General features: G+C 53.1%; 1 protein-coding gene across 1 annotated transcript in view; it reads right to left on the bottom strand.

Moving 5' to 3' along the window:
- Positions 1-4,710: 4,710 nt before the first annotated feature.
- TOGARAM2 (TOG array regulator of axonemal microtubules 2) overlaps positions 4,711-25,163 on the bottom strand; it is a 56,409-nt gene continuing 35,956 nt past the window's right edge. The window contains exons 13-19 of the mRNA XM_075536068.1: positions 23,964-24,122; positions 20,796-20,913; positions 20,303-20,391; positions 18,021-18,213; positions 16,925-17,141; positions 10,256-10,342; positions 4,711-4,967 (exon numbers count right to left, since the gene is read on the bottom strand). Of these exons, the coding sequence (XP_075392183.1) occupies positions 4,711-4,967; positions 10,256-10,342; positions 16,925-17,141; positions 18,021-18,213; positions 20,303-20,391; positions 20,796-20,913; positions 23,964-24,122 (1,120 nt within the window). The remainder of the gene's footprint in view (positions 4,968-10,255; positions 10,343-16,924; positions 17,142-18,020; positions 18,214-20,302; positions 20,392-20,795; positions 20,914-23,963; positions 24,123-25,163) is intronic.

Genomic DNA, 25,163 nt, shown 5'->3' with positions numbered 1-25,163 from the left:
TAAGTTATAGATTTTTTTTCCATATCTTAGCACGTCCTCAGTCATCCCTCACCCACGTTTCCGCTATCCGTCCCCCTGGGAGGGGGTTCTAGATTGATCCTTATGATCGGTTCACCCTTTCTCCCCTCACCCAACCTCATTTTTAACATCATGATTTTCTCTCTCTGTCCTCATAAAGGAAGCAAACACTTGGTGCCTGTATTAGTCTGGGTACTTTAGAGAAACATATCCACAGAAACTCATATATAAGAGAGAGTTTTATATAAAGGTTTAGTGCACTTCTAGAAAACATCCCAACCCAGTGCTGCCCAAGCCCACAAGTCCAACATTAACCCATTAACCCATATGTCCAACACCAATCCACAAAGTCCTCCCCAAACTCACAAAACAGATGCAATGAGGCCAACTGCAGGAGGAAAGCCGAGTCAGTGAATGTGTAAACATCTCAGCGCTGGCAGGGGTCTCCACATGGCTGCTCCAGCACCTAGGGCTGCATCAGGGTAGGTCCATGTGGCTTCTCCTCAGGGATGTCTTGAAGGAAGTCAGCCTTGCCAGCTGAAGCAGGGAACTTGCTAAGGCAGCTGCACCCTGGTCCGACCACCACAAAGCAAGAGACCCAAGAACTAGAAAGGCAAGGCTCACTGAGCCATTTATCCTTTCGCCCTTCCATTAACTCCACGTGTGTTTAGCAGCCAGGTTGGCACAATAAACTAACTACCTCAGTGGCAAACTGGCCCAAGGGCACCATCACCACCACCCGCCCTCCAGGGGGCAGCTCCTGGACAGGAGCCCTGGCCCCTCTGCCTCCAGGAGCCTGTGGCACTTTCCCTGGGCAATGAGGACTCCAAACCAGAGGCCATGAGGCCAAAGTTATGGCCCTATTTATTCACCTCTGATTCCACTGTGATTTCTGAATATGGGGAACCCCCTAGAATTAATTATCTAAAGTGAGAAGAAGAAGCAGAACTATAATTTCCTAGCCTTCATTCCTACTAACTAAATTTCTTCCTGAGGGACCAAGACATCCAGATTTTTAAAACATCAGCTATAGAAGAGGTGTAGGAAAACGTTTCCTACATTCTCAAAGCGTCCACTTGATGCCACTTGATGAAAAAGTCAACCCTAGCACCTACGTGTTCTCAGACAAGTCTCGCGTGAGAGAGAAGTCTTCCATATAAGCCGCTCCCCACTGGCCCAGGCCCAGCTCACAGATGCCCTGCCCGTCCCTTGTTTTAAAAGTAATAGCATGGGGAAATCTTTAGAGATGGAAATTTCCCAGGGCACACGAGATCCACCCAGCCCTAACAGTGCCAGGGGCATGGCTGGCACAGCGAGCCCAGGTGAAGATTTAGACTTTGCCTCTCACCTGTTGTTTCAGACATCTCCCTCCAGGAGGGTCTGTGCAGAATACAGCGGAGGGGAAACCCACTGAGTGCTTGAGGCCAGATAGGAAGACAAGACTTTCTGTCTTGAATGGCCCTACCAAATTCTATGTCCTTGGGCTCCTATCGAGCTAAACATGCCTGCAAGACGTTTATAGGTTCTGGGGTCTTCCTGCCGTTAGTTGGGTGGTGGGTCAGCGCCAACCCATAGCTCCCCTCCTTCGACAACAGGATGAAATGCGCCATCCACACGATCGCCGGGACCCTTGCTTCCACGGCTACAGCCACTGTGCATTTTGCCTGCCACCCGATAACCTGCTGTGATCCATGGGGTGGGTGTGTGTGTGTGGGAGGAGTTCGTGGACTGCATTTCAGAAGTAGATCGCCAGGACTTTCTTCCTAGTCTCTTTTGCTCTGGAAACCCTTTGGACACCCGTCCACCATGAGCGGCCCTGCTAGTGTTTGAAATGTTGGTGGCACAGCTTCCCAGCGTCACCGCCACACACAACCACCACAGTGCAAATGAACAGGCAGGAGGCGGTTAGGCCCCTGACAGTCAGGAAATGCTTGTCAGATGACAGGAGACACAATAGTTTAATTGTGTAAAAGAGCTCAAACTAGCCCCTGGGCATCTCTGTCTAGTCCCCTGTCTTGCTCACTCACAGGCCTGCCTGGAAAAGCAGCTATGTGGTGTCCATGAGGTGAGGATCGGCTTGTATGAGCACTGGAATTACCCAGAGTCACTCTGAAGCCGCCTATTAAAAGCTCAAGCACCAGGGTCACGAGGCAGGGCCCAAGCTCACCCAAGGCATGAGAAGGGGCCCCGGCCCTTAGTGACACCTGGTAATTCATTCAAGCAGAGAAAGAAAGGACCACCCACCCACCAAAGCCCATGACCTCTACGGGGTTGGGAAATATATCAATGAGCACATTAGAGGCTTCCCAGTCTGCTCCAGACCAGACTCCTTCAGAGAGACTTTGAACAGTGATGTGGTACCCACGTCAGGTATGAGGATGGGGTGTCAGGAAGAGGGACACACAGTCACTTGCTGGCCTGAGGCTGGGCCTCAGGGTTCCAGCGGGTCTGAATCTGGTGTGGGCCTGGGGTCTCCTGTCCTGAAGGTGGCCATCCCAGACTTCTCCTCACCAGGCCTGCCTCACCCAGATGTTCCAGGGAATGGCCTGAGGTCACACTGGCCCCAATCAAGGCAGGACCAGTCCTACTGTGTGCAGAGCCCAGGATGCCCCTTTCCCACAGCCAGGACCCCCTTTCTCAGTGGGCAGCCTTTTCTCTATGACTTGGTTCACTCTTTGTCCTACACTCTGAATTTCTAGCTTGGTGCTGCTGAGGGAAGCTGGTGATTGATTCCCCAGCCTGTGTGTCCTGCCAGCCCTTTATTCTCTGGTGGTATTCCAGAGGGGCAACAGCACTACACACTCTTTAGAATCCACCAGAAAGTGGCGTCTAGAGAAGGCTTTCCTACGGCGCCTGTGAGGTTCTCTCTGCCTTTGGATGAACTAGGCAGACCCCGTGGGACCAGACAGGCATCGCGGGGAAGATGTCACGAGGCAGCAGAACTCACTCAGAGACGTCTGTTCCCCTCACCTCCATGACACGTAGACTGGGTTCAAATGAACAAATCAGGGCCCGGGGCTTCGGGATGAAGAGTCCTTAGGGTCCATTCACATTGTCTACTTTCATTTCAAGGGTTAAAGAAAGCCTCTCACTGCAGAGATCTGCACACAGCAGCACAATTGATGGACAACCAGTATGAATGAAAGGACCCCCCCTCTTTCAGTCATCTGAGTTGTGGCAGTCTGCCGCCCCATGTAGTCCTACACCATCCCATCATCAGTTGGGGATCAGGTGGTTGTGACCCCCCACACACACCCCGTGGTTCTTTATCAATGGTCTTAGCCGAGACCGGGGTCGGCAAATGTTTGAGATGGAAGATCCAATCCCGCCCCTCACAACAGTTTTAAAAATATTCAAGAGCCCTAACTAGTGTTACAGACCAATGACATTGCCATTTTCTGAAAAATACTCTGTGAAAACAGAGGTATGGCTCTCGAAAGAGCAGCCTATGGCCCACGAGCCGGCTGGTCTAGAGGAAACTCGCTGCCTTCAAGTGGCTGCTGACTCACAGCAAGCCCCTAGGACAGAGCAGAGCTGCTCTTGTGGGCTTCTGAGACTGCAGCTCTTCGCAGAAAGCCTCCACTGCCTTCCATGGAGGTTGGTCTCACACCGTCGACCTCAGGGCCAGCAGTCCAATCTGTAACCCACTCCCCGACCAGGGCTCCTATCTAGAGACTCCCCTGAAAGCTGTGCAGCAGCACAGTGTGGGCAGCGGCACCTCCACTGGCGTGCTCGGGGACTGTGGGAATGACACCCAGGTCTCTCACAAGGACTCCGCCACTGAACCATCATCACCCCCAACAAACTTCAGAATAGACTTCTTCCCATCTCATCTCCCCTGTCTTCCTCTCTCGCTCAGTCTTCCCGATGTCCAGCCACACGAGAACCTCTGCTCTCCTCCCTCCCTGTGGGGGTGGGGGTGGGGGTCTCCCAGAATCCGGGGTCTTTATCATGGGAACGCTTTCCAAACAAAATAGCCGGAGTGTGACCTTTAGAGATCCCTCACTCAACCCACTGGTCAACCCTCTTAACTTTGTTTTGCAAACCTCACAAGTCTCTGTCCCCGTGGGGTAGGAGCTGGTCTCTCCTCCTGCGGCGAGGTGGCCCTTCTCCTACTGGGGTACGCCTTCTCTCCCAAACCCCAAACTCTTTCTCTTCTCGCCTTTAGAACAATTCTTTCAAGACAGGCATCCTTGCCTGTTTGGATACTGTCTGGTGCGGTGGGTCTCGACCTGTGGGTCGTGACTCCTTTGGGGGTCAAATGACCCTTTTCACAGGGGTTGCCTGATTCACAACAGTAGCAAAATGATAGTAATGAAGTAGCAACGAAAGTAATTTTATGGTTGTGGGCGGGGGTCACCACCACATGAGAAACGGTATCAAAGAGTCTCGGCCTCAGGAAGGTTGAGCACCACTGGTCTGGTGCAATTTCTTATTTGGCAGTTCCTAGACCTGAAAGCATTCTGTAAGGTTGCGGGAAGGTGGGGGGGGGGGGGGTCGGAGTAAAAAAAAGTGCAAGAACATCAACCCTTAGAAAAATAAGCAATTATTTAATTCTACTTCAAAATAGACTATATACATCCAAAACTCTAAGGGAATGTATAACGGGAGATGATTCCATCGTTAAAAAATAATTTAAAATATGGGTGGGTCCTCGCTGACGCGCCTGCAGCCCGCGTGTCGTCCGGGGGGTCACAGCGGCTCCGGGCCCAGGAGGTCCTGCAGCGCGCGGAGCACGGCCTTTGGCTGGCCGCTGGCCCGGTCCTGCAGCCGCGAGCCCATCTGCTCGCGGAGGCTCCCGCACAGCCGGCGCACCGCCTCGCGCACGTTCCCGCCGTGCCCGGGCAGGATGCCGTTCCCCGTCATGTGGCTCAGGAAGTACCAGAGGACGGGAAGGACGTGGCGCTCCACAGCCTGAGGCTTCCGGGGGTAAACCGAGGTCACCAGCACTGTGGGAAGAAGAGGGAGAGCTACTGAGTCAGGCACCCTCTCCTCCTCTCCCCCCCCCCCTGCTGCTGCCCTCTCTGGGCACCAACTTCTCCCTGGGGCACCAGGCACCGGGCTCCTGCCGGTTTTAGAGGCCTGTGGAAATGTTGCCATTCTCATAGAAAATCAGATAAAATGAATACATTCAATCCGGATTATATTCACTTTTTTACCAAACAGTTTAAGATATTTTTTTTAAGTGGTTCACAGAGGCAAAAGTATCCAAAAGCCATGGCCATGATAACTGGTCCTACCTCCTCAGGGGAAGCACACCCGGGTGACAGTGCCCCTCCATATCTCCCTAGCTCTGTGAGCCAGAGACCCTTTGGCCTTCCTCCGCCATTGACCTAACTGCTAAAGAAACATCATGCTCCTGGACCAAGCTCTTAGGACACTTTGAGGACTCTGACAGTGAAATCTAGGTGATGAGCAGGGGCATGTGGTGGCCAGGTGCCAGTGTGACAACGCTGTTGTCACTGCCCATGCAACTGCGGGTCCAACAGAACAAAACACTGCCTGGCCCGGCCCAGCCTCACAGCGGTGGCTGTGCTGTTTCGCCTCCCCACCCGGGAACGCCCATGCACAGAGGGACAGAAGCCCTGTGGGAGACAGAGGTGTCAAGATGCTCTCTAACGGAGGGCTCTGGGTGGTGTAGTGGGTGATGCATCGGGCTACTAATTGCAAGACCAGAAGTTTGAGACCACCAGTCGCTGCACAGGAGAACAATGAGGTTTTCTCCTAGTGAAAAAGAGTTGCGGTCTCACACAGACCGTAGAATCAAATCAGAAGGACAGTTCTACTCTGCCCTATAGGCTTGAAACAGACTCGCTGGCAGCCAGTCTGGCTTGGGGTGGGGCAAATACAAAGTCGAATGAGAGGAGAGTGCGGGGCCTGCCCAGCACCGGATGTTCCTAAGACGTGGCTGTGTTCCGGAAGCCATCACGAGTCACACACGCCCTCCCTTAGAGTGATAAGCCCCCAGATCTGGTTACCCTTGTGGAAATCACACTCGAAAGTTTGCAAGCATCTTATGCCTCATACAAAGTTTCAGCAATTCATTACGAATAAACCCCACATGTTGAGATTGGCTGTCAAGTCCATAAATATTTTTAAAGCAAGGGAGTCCGCTGCCTCTCACCCCTCCCAGCCCCACGCTTGAAAATTGTGTGTTTTCTTGCTGTAGATTATAGATAAAACACAGTATTTGCCTACCCGTTATTTTCCATGTGCAAACTACAGCAGAATCAATTACATCAATCAGCTATTTTGCTATTGCCCCCCCCCCCAAAGATTGGTTGCCAATTTTCACTTCACCCTACGCTGAAATTCAATGCTTCCAAGCCCCCAGCCACACCTGCTAGCAAAACCCTCCATGCCTGGAGTACACGTGCCAGCCACAGTCAGTGGCACGACGGGCACTGCCCAACCTGGACAGAGCTGCGCCTCCTTCAGCTGTGGCTCAGCTGACCCGGGCATTCATGCTAGCAATGCCAGCCTTCCCGTCAGCTCGCCCAGCCTGCCATCCTGCCAAAGGGGAAGTGCTGGTGAGTGAGAGCAAGGCTTTGTTTATTTATGGTGCAAAGAAGCCAGGACGTTCCCAGGCTGGGAGAGGCAGCGCTCAGGCTAGTTCCCAGAGGGGAAAACCAAGGCTCGGGAATCAAGGAGCTTGCCCCAGACCACACAGCTCACTGGGCAGAGCTGATTCTGAGCCGCCCCAGCCTGGCCTCCTAAGTCCATGCTCCTTCCACCTACATCAACCCCTATAGCTAACTGGCTTTTCTGTTTGTGTTATAGATGTGTGTGTGTGTGTGTGTGTGTGTGTGTGTGTGTGTGTGGTGGCCAATCTCAAAACAAAGCATTTGCCATTCTAACCACTTTCAAACACACGATCCGACATACACCCATCACGCTGCTCAACTGTTACCGTTTTCCCACCACCTGTAATGGCACCTCCCTCCCCTCTCCAGGGGTTTCACTTTTCAGTGGCTGGTCTGGAGCTCCGTTGTATTTCTCATGAAACCCTCCAGTGGTCCCCCCTCAGCAGCTTAACTCACCCAGGTACCCAGGACACCCTCCACCAGGAGCCCTATGTACAGGGTCTCTGTGAAGCCACGGCCAGCCGGGGACAATGGAGAGCTACGTCAGTGACCTTCCAAGCCCCACAGCACAGTCAGACGCCATCTCCACGACATTTCCCACAGAGGGGGAATGTTGACTTTCAGGCCAGACACTCAGGGTTCCTGCATCCCACTTGCTGGGACACCAGTAGGGATCGATCCCCTGGTATCTCAGAAACCATAGAAGTTTCGGTGAAAGTGTCCCTCATCCCTGGGGAGGACAAGACATCCTCTGAGTCAGCTCAGCCATGTCAGCATCCACGGGGACTCTCCGGAGGAGAGGGCCTTGAACAAGGAGGTGCATTGGCTGTAGAGGTGAGAGCTGTACTCCCAGAGTTTGGCCAAGTGTGTCGAGAGGAGAGAAGAGTTAACAAAAGAGCCACTCCATTTACCCCCAGGGATGGAGATGGGGACAAGGAACTGAAAGATGGGTGAGAGCAGTCAGCTAGCAGGTTGTGAGAGGCAATATGGAAGGTGGGTGGTCATCAATGGTTACCTTCGCTGACAAACACAGTTGAAAGGTTTCCAAAGTCTACACCAAGCTTCACCCACTAAAGAAAGTGGGACTCTCTCCAAAACCAGGCCCAAGTGAGTCACCCCTCTCCCATTCCCCCACCACCAAAGGATAGAGCAAGTTCACCTACCTTCCCCACCTGCCCATACTTCCAGACACAACAACACTCCAGACCAGGACCTGGTTCCCTCTCAGGGACAGTGAGGACCAGTGACACCCAAAGACACACGCCCCCCAGGAAGCTCACACCCCAGCCAGAGCACAATCTGGGGGTCCCTCGAAGATCCTGGGCTTCCTTTGCTTTGCTGATCAGGTCCTTACCGACATAGGACCACCGCGGGGCGTGACACTGTCACCTGGCTGATGGAGGCCTTTCAAAGTTGGGGGGGGGGTCATCCCAAGAAGGAAACCCCCATTGAGCTCAAGCTTAAAAGCCCACTGAAGGGATCAGCAGCCGATTTACTCCTGTTCAGCAGTGCTGTGATGTCTCCTGCCCATTGGAATAGTCTCGGCTGTTCCAGTCTGACAGCCATGGAGAACCTGTGGCCTGGGCCCTCTGGCCAAAGGGTAAATGAGAAGGCTGTGTTACCGCTCAGTCCCCTAAGTGACCTCTGATGGGGTAGGGGAGGATTTCACTCAGACATGACTGAGTTTGGACAAGAGAGGAGGGTTCCCTGTCTGGGACTCCTGGCGGTCTCAGCGCACCACAACACTGCCCGGTGTGGCCCCATAGCCCTGCCCTTGCTCACTGACCTTGCCTTCTTGGCGAAGGCCTGACACCTGGTAAGGGGCCACACCAGGGATGCCGGGAGGACTGAGTCAGAGACAGGGCAGCTGCGCTTGGGACAACCAGCAGCCTGGATCTGTCAGCATCCACTGCATGCCCAGTGCTGTGGGGCACGGGGCACAGGCTGGGCACCAGGAGACTCAGAAGACCTGGGGGCTTGCTGTCCTGTAGGACAACTAACTCCCACAGGGCTGCTACAGGGAGGGGAGCTGGGGACAGAGGAAGTGTGGCCAGAACTCAGTGGGCCTGGCCCCAGTGGGGGAAGAAAGGGTGGAAGTGAGCAGCCTACGGTGGGACGAGGCCTGGGGAGAGGATGGATCCCCTGCTGGACCTGCAGGGCAGTGGTGGAGGCTCGGCTCTGCAGCCAGGCTCCAGTACCTCCACGCCAGGGCGTGCGGAGCAGACCCTGGGCACTTAACCTGGGCACTTGCTTTCTGGCAATTTAGGCTGCCTCTCTCTTGCACACACACCACTTAAATTTAAAAACTCAGATCGTCCTTTTCCTCCACTCCGCGAAGGCTCGTCGTGGGATGTCTATCCTCCTCCCGGGGCTGATGTGAGGGCTCTGTGATACAGGGCATGTAACGGGGGTGGGAGAGAAGGCCAGAGACTGGGGAGGTGGGCAGTCAGGCAGTGGTGGGCACTATCCGGAAGCAGATTTGACCACAGTGGAAGGATGGAAAGGCATATGAGTCCGCACCGAAGGGAGCCCTCTGGAGTCTAGAGAACAGGCCTCCTTGGCTTCCTTCCTCCCTAGATGGAGCCTGCACAAGAAGGGAGAGGGGGCTTCCGGCAAGCAAGAAGGACAGGAGAACGAAGTGGTCTATTCAGCAGGGGAGTTGGTGGCCAGGAAAGGGATCAGTGGCCCCTGAGACCCAGGTCCTCTCCCTGCCGCTGCTTTGAGGGCCACAGAAGCAGGTCCCAGCCCCGAATCGAACTCTGGAGAACTACCCTGCAGACTCAACGCAGCAACACTCGTAGAATTGGAGCACCTTCTTGGAACAGGGCCGAGCAGATCCAGGCCCAGTCCCCACCTGTACACAGTACAGGCCCGGGCACCTGGCCCGGGGTCACGTGGGGTTAAAACCCAGTGCCTGCTCTGCTTGCTGGCAGGGGGTGCTGACCTGAGGCTGGCTCAGCTTGTCCTCATTCTCACAAGAGTGTTGCCTGCTCACCACGCCATGCACCCACAAGGCACACTCTACCTGGACAAGGTCAAAAACACTCACTACCAGCAGTTCTGACTCAGAGATTCTATAGGACCGAGTACCACTGCTGCCCCGTGAGTTTCAAAGGCTGTAAACCTTCAAGGGGGCAGACAGCCTCAGCTTTCTCCAGTGGAGTTGTAGGTGAGTTTGAACGGATGACCTTGAGGTTTGCAGGCCAACCCGTGACCCACTAGGCCACTGCTTTCTCTAATCCACACTGAGGTTTTTACTAACTTTTGGTGACGGGCAAACCTGTCTCCCTTTGAACAAAGACTGCTTTCTGGCAATTTAGGCTCTCTCGTGCACACACACCACTTAAATTTATAAACTCAAATGACCTGTGGAGAGATTCTTGGTAGCATAGTGGTTACAGGTTGGGCTATGATCCATAAGGTGCACAGTTCCAAACTACTAGGCTCTCCACAGGAGAAAGATGGGGCTTTCTACTCCCGTAAACAGTTACAGTCTCAAAGGCCCACAGGGGCTTCCTGCCCTGTCCCACAGGGTTGCCACGAGGCAGGATGGACTCAGTGGCAGGGAGAAGGTAAGGTCAGCCTTGGGCCACAAGAGGAGAACAGGCATCACCCGGACAAGCCACGGGCGCTGGGGGTGTTGGGCTGCTTACCTGCCAGACGATCTGTGACATCAAGCAGTGCACGGCCGCTCAGGAAACGCACCCGCCCAGCAAACACTTGTAAGAGGAAGAGGCTGTCTAAAGAGAGAGAGTGTCCATGACTGTGACGATGTGGGCTACCCACACAGCAGCCGAGGTACCCAGAGCCGGCCACCCACGACGGGGAGACACCCTTTGGGGCAATGAAGAAATGTGTATTAATGGGGAAGGTCATAATTGTTGTTGTTAGGCACATCGAGTCAGTTCCAACCCATGTGGGCCTGATGCACAACCCAACGAAACACTGCCCCATCCCGCATCACCCTCACACCTGAGCCCATTGTTGCAGCCACCATGTCAATCCATCTTCTGGAGGATCTTCCTCTTTTCTTGCTGCCCCTCCCCTTTACCAAGCACGATGTCCTTCTTCAAGGACTAGCCTCTCCGGACAACATGTCCAAAGCATGGAAAACAAAGTCTCGCCATCCTTGCCTTCGAAGGAGCACTCTGGCTGTGCTTCCTAGAAGACAGATCGGTTTGTCCTAATGGGACCACTTCCAATACGGAATGGACGCCGGATGTTTGGGAAAGAGTAGGTAGCCCAAATAGCTCAAATGGCTCCCAGTCCTCTGAATAGAAAATGATCCTGATTTAGAGTGTCCCTGTAGCCTTATGTGGCGGTGAGATCTGGGCCAAAAAGAAAAGGAAGGGAGGAGGGAGAATGGACAAATGGATAGATGGATGATGAATATATGGATGGATGGATGGATGCGTAGATGATGGATGGATGGATGGATGGATGAGTGAATGATGAATGGATAGATTGTAGATGAATGGATACATTATGGATAATGAATGGATGAATGGATGATGGATAGATGATGGATGGATGGATGGATGGATGGATGGATGGATGGATGGATGGATGAATAGGTGGATAAGTGGATGAGTGGATGATGGATAGGTGAGTAGATGGATGAGGAGTGGATTATGAATGGATGGATAGATGGTGGGTGTACAGAAGGACAAATAGATAATGGATAGATGATAGGATGATGGATGGATGGAAGGACAAATGGATGATAAATAGATGATGGATGAATGAGTGGATGATGAATGGATGGACAAATGGATGTTGGATAGATAGATGGTGGAAGCATAGATGATGGATGGATGAATGGACAAATGGATGATAAATAGATGATGGATGGATGGATGGATAGATAGACAGATGGACAAATGATTAGTAGATGATGGATGGAGAGATAAATGGATGATGGGTGGGTGGATGGGTAGATGATGGATAATGGATGGATACCTACCTAAATACAGACAGCTAACCAGTTGCCTTGGAGCTGACCCTGACTCACAGCAACCCCACAGGTGCCGGAGCAGAACTACGCTGCACAGGCTTATCAATGTGCACAGATAAAGACAGAGTTTATCCTTCACGTCCCAATTCACCTTTCCGGAAGTTTGGGGAAAGTGGGTTTTTAAAAATCTTTTCTCTTGTTTTCAATTGTCCCAGAACCCTTCACAGCTGCCCAGCTCCACCAGCACGCCAGCAACACCCAGCCCCAGGAGCCTGCTCTCCCAGGCACACCCTCCGGATGGAGCCCTGAAAGGGAACACCGCCCATCCATACCTTGAAAGAGGACTAAAGCTGTCAGGGAGTTTCCTGCCGAGCAAAGTCACACATGGCAAGGTCACAGGTAAGTGGGCTGGGGAGTGTTGTGGGGGGGAGACTCGCCGTCACCCTATGATTGTATTTCTAAAGCTAAGTCCAGCCAGATACCATATGCACAACACTGAGACGCAGATCCTTTCTGCTCAGACTTCTTACCTTGGAGTTCTGCTTTCCCCTCAGAGACATGCCAAGTGAGCAAAACGGGCCCTGCCCACTGAGAAAGGCGTGCTAACCCAGAATATGCACAGGCCAGGACTGGTGTCGCCTTACTGTCCCATTGTTCCTGACTTGAACCACAGAAGCACCAGCGTGCCCCGCTCCCAGCATGTTGCAAGCATGACTGTCACGGTGGAATTCACAACATAATGGGAGGTCGGGCACATGCAAGAGTGCATGTTCCAGGGATGTGGCTGTGGGGCTTGTCTGCACCTGTCAGGGAGGGCCTGCCCAGGTGTGACCACAGCCCCATTGGCCAGGGGCCCATTGGCCGACCATCTGCAAGGCTGGGTTTGACTTTGTCGAGTCCAGAGGTGAAAGACCTGGCTGGAGAAGTCTTCCGCGGCAGGTCCTGCGGTCCCTCAATACCTCCCCACGCAGCATCCCCACCACTGTACAACCAACTTAGGTTTCTCTCCCTCTGGGAACTGAGAGCATACCCATCGGGCAGCTGTTCTAGCTAACAGCTAATTCCTGCTTCCCTTACTCGCCTCCTGAGACCTGGAAAGGCTACAGAGGAGAAAAGTGCACATGTGAATCTCAGCTGTCGGCTAAAATCCACACTATAAGGCAAAAATCTGTCAGAAATAATTCATTCGGGGAAATCGTTTTATAGATAAAAAGCTAGCTTCTAGAGTATCACAGTTATCAATACGGTCTTGGTCAAGATGTGATTGTGTCATAATATGTTTCTGTATCAACATCAGCTGTGTTATTGTTTCCTGATACTTCTATTACCCTACACTAGCCTGGCCTCACCTTTGAAGGCAAGTCCTCCTTCCTTGATCTCTGGACACAGCACTCCATCCAGGATGCTCTCTGGACACAGCGGAGCCTCCATGCCCTCCCCCCACCCCTGCCAATTGCATGGCTTCCCAAAGCCAGAAAGAAGTGGGCTGAGAGAGGCCTTGGAAAATGTATATCAGACTGACCGCTGTGCCCTACCAGGCTCCCACGGGCTGGGCACAGGGCAATGCACGCCTGCAGAGTGAAGGGGAATGTTCAGACAGGCAGGAGGTTTGCCCACGCGGGTTAAGAGCCCCGGGACACTGTGTCTTCATAAGAGAAGGCGCTGCTCTTGGGTTGCACTTAGGTTTAAAAAGCGCCGAGAGAGCATAGTGGCGGAGTCCCAGGCTCTGGTCCAGACGGCTTGAGTCTACTTTTTAAGTGAACCTAAAAACCAGTTCCCATGGGATTGATTCAAACTCACGGGGACCCCTTGAGTACCACAGAACAGTGCTCCATGGGGGTTTTGAGGGTTTGGGGAGAAATGGGCCACCGGGTCTTTCTCCCAAGGTGCCTCTGAGTGGACTCAAACTTACTACCTTTCAGTTAGCAGCTAAGCGCAGTAACCATTTACACCAGCCAAGAACAATTTACCTATAAACATGTAGGTGCCGTCACCTGGCAAACTAGGTACAATATGGCTTTTGGGGGTGTTTTGGTTTTTGTTGTTGTGTTTGTTTTTTTAAGAAGCAAAATCAAAACTGTTTTACCTGATGATTTATGACCAGGGACAACAGTACACATGGAGCAAGAAACAAACAGGAGTTGGCTGACAGGGTTTTCAACCGTTGATATATTAGGGGGCAATCACAAAGTGAGTGTTCACGTGTCAGTAACAGTGTGATGCTGGCCACACGGTTTCCAGCAGGTCGTCAACTCAGAGGCAAAGGGCAGCATCACAGAAGGGAATCTGAAGCCACCCTGAGCTTACTTGCTCTTGCCAGCTCTGGCCAGGGGTTGGTCTACATTACTGGGGGGTAGGAAGGTGGTGGGGGAGGAGTGCCACCTTTGGATGCTGAGAACACAGAAGGAGAGGCTCTCACTGGGAACCGGATGAGCTGGGGGCAGCTTGATGTTTCAGTTAGGGAGGTTGCTTCTTCAGCTAACTCAGTGAGAGAGCCCGAAGCCGAAGTCAGCCGAGCGCTCCAGGAACTGCCTGGATCCCCGGGGTAACCCACCAGGAAGCAGCGGGCCTTGGCAGAGTCCCCGCTGGTGAAGGGTCAGCTCTTGGGAGGGGCTTGACGAGTAGATTAAAGTATTAAGTACGAAGTGGATGATTTGGTTGTTGACAAATACAAAGCTGATTATGTACAATTAAAAAAAATTTTAGTTTTGAAAAAAAGGGTACCTCTCCCAGCCTCCGTCGCTTGCAGTGCCAAGCAGAAGAGGGCGAGGGCGGGGGGCGCGAGCTGCCCCAGTTTCCTCCCACGCTCACCATTTTAAGAGGGCTGTGGCTGGCAGCAACCAGCCAATGGACCCTGACACATCAGTGCCCGTCTGCTGCAGAGAATCCAAGACAGATAAGCCCCTCAGGGCCACCCATGAGAGAAGAGATGCCAGGAGGATGTGGGGGAGCGTGGGGGAAGAAAGGGGAAATTGATCACCAGGATCAACTTGGAATCCCTTCCCAGGGGGATGAATAATGGAAAGGTGGGTGAGGGGCGATGGAGGACGAGGTAAGATATGAAAATAATAATGTATAACTTATCAAGGATTCGTGAGGGAGGGGGAAGAAATGGGGAGCTAATATCAGGGACTCAAGTGGGAAGAGAATGCTTTGAAAATGACGATGGCAGCATATGTGCAAATGTGCTTGACACGCTGAAGGAATGTATGGATTGTGATAAGAGATGTCAGAGTCCCCAGTAAAAGTAAGGGGGGGGGAGAAGGAAATTACATTTCTATCAGGGCATTGAGCTGTAATGTTCCATGTTCCCATTATTGTTCCCAGCACCCACATTTTGTCCCTTTTGATCCATCCTGGTCTCACTTCATCAGCCATGACGGACCCAGGAAGGATGGGTCCAAAGTCCTCCACTGTTCTGGCCCAACCCCTTCTGAGAGGGGAGAGTTTCATTCCTGGCATCCCTTGGCCCTGAGAAGGCCAGACTCAGACCTCCCACCCCTGAGCAGATGAAAACATTCCCAGGGAGAGCTTCACGCCACCTTTGTACCCCCGGCAATGCTGGACTCTCCTTGAGGGTGACTTTGAGCCCTTACCCACATGAATGAGCAAACCAGCTGGTCAGCCTGAGGGTGTAGCTCACAGCAAAGCCATCTGGGCCAACTAGCCCATACGCCCCACCTGCTCCAGGTGGCCCCTGGACCAATTCAACCTTTGGCCTCCACAGGAGCCTTTTGACAGAGGTGGTTTGGGCTCAACTACATCCTTTGAATCCACGCCAGCCATAGCATTGACCTAAGGACTAGAGGGAGTCCACTCTGATCTCCGCTCTGGCCACACAGGAGTCCCTGGTCAATGGGCCACGGCAGCCCTGGACAGGAGGACAAAACTGCAGGCATTTTTCTAGGAGCTGCCCCTCTGTCTCCGCGTGGTTCCATCGCAAAGACAAGTCCTTCCCAGCTCCCCCTTTGCAGGCTGCCCAGCCCAGGTGGGCTCCACAGAGAGGGCACCTGAGTCTTGTGACAAGTTGAGACCCCGTTGTCGTCGGTGGCGGCAGCCCAGACGTGCTGAACCCAGTGAGCTCTAGGAGGCTGGCCTAATGTAAAAATGAGAACCAAACCACGTGGAGAGGGAAGAGTTAAGCGCTCCTCTCCCCAGACAAGGGTGTTTATCCTCTTCAAATAGCAAAGGACTGCTTTGCTTGGTGCAGGTTCCCCCAATAAATCCAGGGCCCTGCGATGATTTACCAAAAGCCTTGGTTATTGGCAACAGCAATCTCACTTACCCAGAGCAGCGCTGAGAACAAGCTGTAATTTAGAGCTGGATTTATATTGTTTGTTCTATAGCAACAAACTCAGCAAATCATAAATTCCCTCTGAGATGACTAGCAGAAACTGACAATATTTATGAACTCAAGAGGCAGGAAAGGGCCTGGCCAGTCCTCTTGATTTGTAACTGAGACGTCTCCTGGAAGTGCCAGCCAAGGACACAGCTGCTTTCGGAGCCCCAGAGCTGGGAGCCCAGGCCATGGAGGGTGACAGGGAGGGCCGGCTCTGTGGATGCCTACTGTGCTCACTAGGACACAGCACAGTGAGGAGGAAATTGGTGGGCAGGGGGTGTGTGGGGGAGTGGTTATCTCAGCTTTCTCACGTCGATGCAAAAACTGCCTACAAAAACTCACAATTCCACCAGCCTGGACATGTATACATCTACTCACACATACCCCACTCTCGCCGCCCCTGTCCCCTTCCCTCTTCCCCCATAAACCAAAACCCACCAGAGATCCCACCTCATGCTCAGGAATCAAGCCAACTTTCTCTCCTCCCTGAATGGTCTTGCTCTGCTCTCCCAGCCCCCCAGCCCCAGCCCCCCACTCCCTCATCAGCCACATCCACTGCTAGACCACCTCTGCACCTAAGGAAAATGCTGGCAAGCCCTCCCCACCCCTTACGATGGTCCTGACCTTCCCTTCTTCAGTGCCAGAGGGAGCCTCCCCCAGCCCTCCTGGTTCCCCCTGTGGGGCTCAGATACCAGGGGCTACACCCAGCTCTCCTGGATCTCCCAGTGGGGCTCAGGTATCAGGGGCTACACCCAGCTCTCCTGGATCCCCCTGTGGGGCTCAGATACCAGAGGCTACACCCGATCCTCTCCCGACCTTCTGGATATGGAAGTGTGATTGGGAAACCTTGCCAACAAAGGGCCTCAGGGGGTCCCTGGCTGCCCACCCCTGCACTGTACAGCTTTGGAGAAGACCCAAGAACCAACCGGTGCCTTGAACCCCTCTGCTGACTTCCAGGCAGGCAGGGTGGGTGTGGTGCATGGGCCAGCTGCCCACCAGAGCCAACCAGGGGCCAAGGCAGAGGCTCACCCAGGTTCCCAATCATTACATCCAACGCGGCCGCGGCTGCGGTGTAAATCCCCGCGTTCTTGGAGTTGAGGTTGTCTGCCACGGCGATGGTGAGGGAGAGCAGCATGGGATGTAAGCTCTCTCTGAGGAGGGGGATCATCTCGGCGAGAGATTCCAAGGCCCCCTGGTTCACCTTCTTGTTGGAATCCTGAAGCCTTGGGGTGAACGCATCAAAGACCTATTGAGGGAATGGAAACCGAGGGCCTAAGGAAACCATGGCTGAGCAGGAGTCCACAGAGCCAGGCACCTGCAGGTTCACCAGCACAGCCTACTGCTCCAGAAGACCTCCTGCTGTGTCCCTGTCAGCCATGCCTACACCACCACCCCCCCCAGGCCTCCCTGAAGCACCTCCAAGAATGAGGAGCTTAGAGGAGGAACTAGCATGTATACAGAGCACCTTATGCCGGAAAAGTCTGCGATTAGGTATTCTGCACCCTCGCATTGAATGATCTTAGCAACGCATGAGGTGTGTGTTGGCATACCCACATACATACATACAAACTGAGCCTCAAGGAGACATGTCCAGATCCCACCGTAAGGAGACGCTTGGGTGGACATCGAGGTGTGCCGATGCCCAGCCTGTGTCCCCGGTGTGGCTTGACTATCAGCAGCCTTGCTCCAAGAAGAAGCCATCGTTTGCCTGGTGAGAGGCTTGTACCTACTCCTACCCCACCAGGGACCCAGTCACCTGCCTGACCACATGCTCTGCCCCCAAACATCATGCCCGCCCAGAAAGAGCCCAGAAGCAACCCGAGGCCCCAGTCGGAGTTTGGGTTCCTCCCCACCTCACATGAAGCTGCTAGGAGGATGGCAGACACCAAGGTCACCTTTGGGCAGTTGCAAGGTGTCTGGGAGAAGGGATCAGTCCTATAGAATCTGGCAGGAAGTCAAGCCCTTGCCCCATGGGTCACTCTCAGGCAGTCTTATGCTGTTCCAACGGCCACTGGACAGCAAGTGCTTGCCAGGCTCCCCGGATCGTGGCACAGTGCTTTGGTTCAGAGCTTGCTGAACCACAGGACAGAGGAGGTGGGAGGGCAGGGGGCGGAGTGATGCTCACCTGGACCAGGTTGGCGGTGATGAGCTCTGGCCTGGTCTTACAGTACTCCAGGAGCCTCCCCACGCCCTCCATGCGAGCCTGATATTCCTTGGCCTCCAGAAGACGGGTCAGCTCCCGCAGCTGCCCCACCATCTCCGTGCCCCCCCGAGCAGAGGAGCGCAGCCCCAGCAGCCGTGGGCTATTGAAGCTTAGCCTGTGGGGAAGGGAAGGTGATCCTGGCAGCCCCAAAGGGTGGACTCACCTCATGTCCCACGAACCCTCCCAAAGGCAAGTGGGACAGGGAGAGAAGTCCGCCCTCGCTTTCTTCCCCACCTGCTGTTGGGGGAACAATGGTCTTGAGAATTTTGAAAATCTCTTTCCTTGGGGGGCAAGGACATGGTTGCCCAGAGCCCCTGATACCATTGTCATGGGAGCAGGACTATTGCTTCCTGCTCGTTTGTGCTCTCTGTTCAGAAGGTGTGTGGAGCGTGAGAAGCCTCAAGCTTGGAGTGAGGGGATGGGGACTCAGGGAGGGATGACTGGGGGTCTACTTCATCTGACGAGTCAGGAGTGAGCTTCAAGCTCGCCGTACCCAACCTTCTGCCCAGGACGTACGGCCCGGTAGTCTAGGCTCTGTTCACGCTCCTCCAGCAGCATTACACATGTTAGAAATTCTGTCCTCTGGAGTTGACCTCACATGCCCATCAAATCGCCCTGCCCATCCCAGGCAGCATGAGAACAGCTGCGTAGAGGGCTCCTATCCCTTCACCGCCCCCCAGATGCGAGCTGAGGACTTTCAGTTCACGCCCTGCCTATGGGCCCCAAGGGACACACACAGTCCAACATTATTCCTTCGATGCCTCGTTCCTGTGTTCCACACACCACCCATCAAGGCCAGGAGCTCTGGTGGGGATGAAGGACAATGAGATGAGAGGCCCGCACTTTGCCCTGGAAGAATCACGGGCCATTTGGGGAACAGATAAAGTCATGGGCTGGCAGGGGAAGCACAGGGGGACATTCTGATGACCCTGAGGTCATGGGGGCACAGGCATCAGACAAAGGTTCTGGGGCAGGGGACAAGGGAACTCAATCTCGTAGATTAAACAGGCAGGTTCCAGATGGAGGGGGTTCCAAGCCCAAGAACCATGTAGGCAAAGGCCCAGCTGAAAGAGAGAATACGGGGGCAGGAGACACAGCTGCTATGGCCTGGTTGGGCGACTGCTCAGGAGAGAGCTCAGGAAGCTATCCTAGCAGACACAGGCACGGCTTCCTGAAGTGCTCTGTAGAGCATTGCAGAAGGGTTTTTAGCACAGAAGTGACCATCAGATTTCTGACTGGTTTCTAACACCTCTAACGGCTGAAGGCGCCCAGCCTTCAGCACCCCTGGTCACTCCATTCCTGCTCATCTGCCTTGGTCCCAGCTTTGCCTCCAAATCAGTCCTGGCTGACCACTCTGACGGTTACGGGACCTGCTGATCTAAGTGAATGGGAAAGTACTGTGCTCACACGGGAGCCTTGCCACCAGGCATCACCTCTGTACTAGAATTGCACCCACTCAGCCAAGACTATACAACCTGGAAGGTGCCCTGAGTCCAGGATTTGGTCTCTTATCAAGACTCTGAGAGGGGCAAACATCAGTCTCCACCTGAAATCAGAAGAACTAGATGGTGCCCCACGACCACCATCAACTGCTCTGAAAAGGATCTTCTTAGAAGGTCCTCGGTAGAATGGGGGGGGGGAGAAAATGTGGACAAAAACTCACAATCATAAAAGAGGCCAGGACCCTTAGTCTAAGAGACATGACCCTTAGTCCCCCATCAGGAATGGAAGCGAACTCAGGCTGTGGCTCAGTTTTCAACCTCACAAGAGGTCTCTGAAGGAGCAGCACCAGCGTGGTGCACACTCCTTAGAAGAACCAACCCCTGAGATCCCAAGGGTAGCATTTGCTCAAGGACAAAGTTCAGCAGGTTAAGAAAGTGGGAGGGACAGAAACAGGAAATAGAGAGGAAGTGGGGTAAGTGATCTGACCTTAGGGCTTGCAATGGATGAGTGGAAATGGATGCGTATAAAGCATTGAGTGTAAAACTGTTGATCTGTAAACTTTGATCTAATTAAATTTTTTTTCATTTTAAAGAATCTAGGTGTGGGGAAACAGCCTCTAAATTCATCCTTCCATGCTGCTCACCCAAAGAGGCAGCCCAGATCCACATGTCCTCCCCAGAGCCACTCTGGCCCAAGAGCCAGAGAGCCACCGCTGTCATGAGGCTCGGCTCTGGATCCCAAAGAGAGCAGGGAAGTCATACCCATCCTCAGGCAGCCCGTTCTCACACAGCACCAGGCTCCTCGACACCTTGCGGCCTTTGGCAGATGGAAGTCTGTCGTCTTCTATTCCCTTGGAAAACACATGCAGAACGTGAGCCGGAAGGAGTCACCTCTGGGGAGATGCTAGACACGAACACTGGCCATCACAAGACGGAGACACTCTTCCACCTGTGAGGAAGCCTTCCCGAGCCCTGCAGTTAGGGCAGGCCCCAAAGACCCCACTGAACAGAGAAAAACGTGGAGATCCAGGGAGGGACATGGGCAGTAGGGCCCAGAGCAGCACTTTAGTAACCCCTGGGGAAAGGGATCCCAGGATCCCACCTGAAAACGGCGAGATGGAAACTTCTCAGGAACAGCAAGTTTACCCAACTGCACACATCCACCTGCCATCCCCTTGGCTACTGTGAAGGTTGCCAGGCTCCACCCCGCTGTCCCACAAAAGACAGAGGCCCACTCACGCTGCACGGCACTCACCCGCTGTTTGATGGCCGCCATGACCTTCCGCAGGTCATGAGACGGCAGGGACTGCTTCAGAAAAGCGTCGAACTTCGTGTTGGACATTAAGATGTGTACCATCTTCCGGCCGTAAAACCTGCCGTCGGAAAAAGGGAAGATGGAGAAAGCGCACAACCGCTTCATAGAACATTCTAAGCCTGGAATATTGCATTTTTAAAACACTTGTTCTAATTATGAAAGTATCACCTCCCTATTTTAAAATGTTTATTCATAAACACCAAACATGATCCCACAAAGGTAAACACACATGTAAATGTTTACACTATTCTCTTTTAGTGTCTTTTTCTATACATAGTCGTGTCTAGTTGCCATTAGAATATATATATATATACATGCTTGTATTTTTTTCATTTTATCATCTTTCCATGCCACTTAGGAATCTTCAAAAGCATTCTTTGAATGGCAACGTAATAGTCTCCTGTTTGGTTATACCAACACGTCCGGAACTTGTTTCCTGCGTGGGATATTCAGGAGTCGAAGGGCTCAGTGGGACTGCAGGGGAGGGAGTGGTCAGCCCTGTCTGCTGGACAGCTGTGGGCAGCAGAGGGCATCTAGGAGGACATTAGAGTGGAGGTGGCCCTGGTGTGGGGACTCAGAAGCTGAGCAAACATTCATGTGCTGGATGGGTTAGAGAGTACGTTGGAAAGGCTGGCCACCCCCAAGTCTGTACATCACCCCAGCCAGCCTGTCATTAGAGACCAGTGGGCAGAAGTGAGACACAGACACAGGCTGGAGAATAAGACAGGAACTAGTTCAAGGAGACCTGAAGGAGATGGTCTATGGCCTGCAGGCAACACATCTCTGCCAGTTTGCAGGAGAGACGGAAGCAGACAAGGCTGGGACCCAAGGGACCTGTTAGGGTGTTATCACAGTAGTCCAGGCATGAGGTGCTGATGGCCTTCAATAAGCCAACAGAGTTGAAATAGGAAGTGGTGCTCTCAGACAATTCCTGTGAGCACGAGGAGATGGCAGGACTTGGTAACAGACTGGAGGAAGATCATAAAGTGTCTAGAATGACCATATTTCATTCTATCCAGGACGCTGTTGGTTATATAAAGCACCATGACATCAGTGTCTGCTAAGAAACATAAAAGACAGCCTAGAATTATACCGTCCCGTGTGTGAAAGACAGTCCTGATACTGCTCTCAGAAACCAAAGTAGCAGTAGTGTGGAGGTGAGGGGGGGCGTGTATTTTTCCTTCCTTGAGTCCAGTAAAGTATCTGGTGGTTGCCTTACAAGAGAACGCAGAATTTTGGTCATCCTGAGCCATGACTACTTGTTAATATTTAATTTATAAGTCGCGGCTCTAGCTCCGTGCCTGTTCTCATGCACAGTAAGCTGCCATTCCAAAGCATGATGACACAGGGACATACGTCTAAGACACTTTAAATAGCACTTAAACTCAACACTTCTCCACAGACTTCCATGCTGAATGTCAACAATAATGCAAAAGACTGCCAAGCAAAGCCAGGCTCCCAAGTCCAGCTCCTACAGAGCATACCCGATACACGAGTGCTCATAATGACCAGTGGAAGACTCTGCGGGGAGGTAACCTGAACTCCTAGATGCCTCTGATTGGAAAGTAAGTGCCAGTATGGGGAGCTGGGGAGACTGAGTTGTGGAATTAATGAAGCACGGGATTCCCTACTTGGTGTCTCAGTCAATGACTTTTAACAATAGTGAGTCTCTGTGGTGGAAATAGATAATCCATTGAGCTGATCACCCAAAGGTTGGAAGTTCAGCATCTACCCTTCCAATCTTTCCTCCAGAAGTGCTTCAGAAGAAAGGCCTGCAGATCTCCTTGGGAACAACCCGGCCAAAGAGAATCACGGGGAGCACTATTGTTCTTCGTGCACATGGTGTCACCGTGAGCCCGTGCACTGGGGAACAAGAGAGAGGGCGCAGCCAGACATGCAGGGCTGGGAAGAAAGCAGTGAGCCCTTGAAGGACACACTGCCCTGAAGATGACCGTGGGACATCCTGGACATGGGCCCTATGGAGACTTCAGAGATACAGGACGGGAGGGCACAGAAGGGTCTGTTGGAGGGAGGAGTTGGGGAGATCAGAGTTTGATGGTGACTGCAGGCACAAGAAGTGATGTGAGCCCCTCGGGGAAAGCTGCATAGGGGCACAAGCACTACGGACACACTCTGTCAGCTGCCTCCCCTCCATGTCAAGAGCAGGCAGGCTGGAGCAATCCACCACCGGGGGAAAGAACCAGGGAGCCCTGTGCCAGAGGAGCCCGGAAAAAGGTCATCCAGGCTGTGCCGTGTAAACAAAGAGGTCCACCCCGAGAAGGACATTAGCTGTGGCCACAGAATTCTTGATTTCCATCCCCTACACAATGTATAGGTGCCCCAGGGTTTATGCACTGAACTGACCACAAGGTCAGCAGTTTGAAACTACCAGCCACCAACTGCTCCCCAGGAGAAAGACAGGGCTCTCTACTCTTGTTAAGAGTGTGGTCTCAGAAACCCACTGGGAAGTTCTACCCTGTCCAGTAGGGACACTGTGAGATCGACTCAGTGGCAGGGAGTTTGGTCTGACTTATGGTACGGGGTATCTCTGCTGAAGAAAACCCCTTTGAAGTGTTGACAAGCCAGGAGGCGACTTTGAGAACTAAGGTGTGTCTGACCCGAGCCATGGTCTTTCCAATTGCCTCATGCTCATGTGGATGTTGGACATTGAATGTCGACGACCAAACAAGAATGGGCGCATTTTCATGATGGCGTTGGCGAAGAATGTTCTAAGTCTCATGAACTGCCAAAAGAATAAGCAGATCGGTCCTGGAAGACGTACAACGAGAATGCGTCTTCGAACAGAGACGGGGACCCTTGGGCTCACATACTTTGGAACTGCTGTCAGGAGAGACCAGTCCTTGGAGAAGGAACGCGTCTTTGGGGAAAGTGAAGGGTTGGGGTAAAAGAAGAGACCCTTCCCAGTGACTAAAACCATGGGCTCCAACACAGGAACAGCTGTGAAGACGTCTCAGGACCCGGCAGTGTTTCCTTCCATTAGGCAGAGTTCACCCTGGGTCAGAAGCACTCAACAGCCCTTCACAACAGCCATCTAAAACCCCTGAGTATTTCCCACCTGAGTTTCGAGGGCTCTTGCCCTGCCGTTACCTGGTGTCCTGGTTGGAGTCCTGTGCCAGCCTCACCAGGTTGTGCACCAGCATGTCCGTGCTGTCCCTGGTGCCTGAGAGAAGCTTTTCGGCACCGATCTGCTCCAGGACGGCCGCCAGGTGCTCAGCAGTACACTTCCTCACGAGAGGGTTTCTGTGGCTGAAGCAAAACACAACACAGCCAAGGGGTCACCAGACTGATGGCACAGATTCGAAGGTAGGTCTGTGCTTTGTGCCAGCCACAGGTCCCGAACTCTGCTCCCCGTGGGCTGGAGGCATCTCTGAGGGGAGAACAAGCAAGCATCTCCCCACACTAGCACTAAGGGTGAGAACCACAGTGACGGGAGAGGGAAGAACCAGTGCAGTACGTCCCACTATCACTGTTTTCAGTCCCTCCCAGAGCCCTTAGTTCCCTTGGGTCAAGATGCCTGCCCATCTTCCCTCCATTTAGACAACCCTAAGCAGTGTCTCCTGCCCCACCCTGCCCTGCAACATTAGAGGCTCCTGTGTCCACTGCACAGTCCTGTTGCATACCGCGGGCCCTGGTAAGAGTGTAAATCCCCCGGCCCCAGGAGAAAAGACCAGGCTTCCTCTCTGAGGAGTCCCCAGGGCCCAGCTTGGCACCTGTCTGATGTTGGTTATTCTTGTTAACCGCCGTTGAGTTGGCCCTGACTCTTGGCAACCCTGTGCTCAATGGGATTGAGCCATTGTAATCCCTGGATCCCTCCCCACCCCCACCCCCAGCTGGTCTGCAGGAGCAGATCAGTAAGCCTCTCCTCCTAGTCCATCTTAGTCAGCATCATAGCCACACGGGAGCCTCTAGGGACAGAGGTACGCCTGCCATCAAGCCAATTCCAACTCATGGAGACCCTGTAGAGAATATCCCAGGCTGTGAGTCTTTATAGGAGCAGACAACTTCATCTTTCTTCTGAGCAGTGACGGGTGCCTTTCAACCACCAACCTTGTGGTTGGCAGCCCAATGTCTAGCCCATAGCACCACCACGGTTCCCTGAACTTGAGATTGGGAGTATTGGCTGGTTTTCTCCCATTGTGGTAGTTACATAATCTGGTGTCAACATGAGACTATTCAGAGTAAAGGGGTAGAGTTTAGTTTGTCAATCATGTCGCAGCTTGATGACCTCATCTGGAGTTGCTACAGAGATAAATGGCTCACTGGAGGCCAGACCCACTCTCTCTGCTT

This window comes from Tenrec ecaudatus, chromosome 17 (assembly GCF_050624435.1).
Source record: "Tenrec ecaudatus isolate mTenEca1 chromosome 17, mTenEca1.hap1, whole genome shotgun sequence".
Taxonomy (NCBI): domain Eukaryota; kingdom Metazoa; phylum Chordata; class Mammalia; order Afrosoricida; family Tenrecidae; genus Tenrec; species Tenrec ecaudatus.
This window is presented reverse-complemented; position numbering and strand designations above follow the sequence as displayed.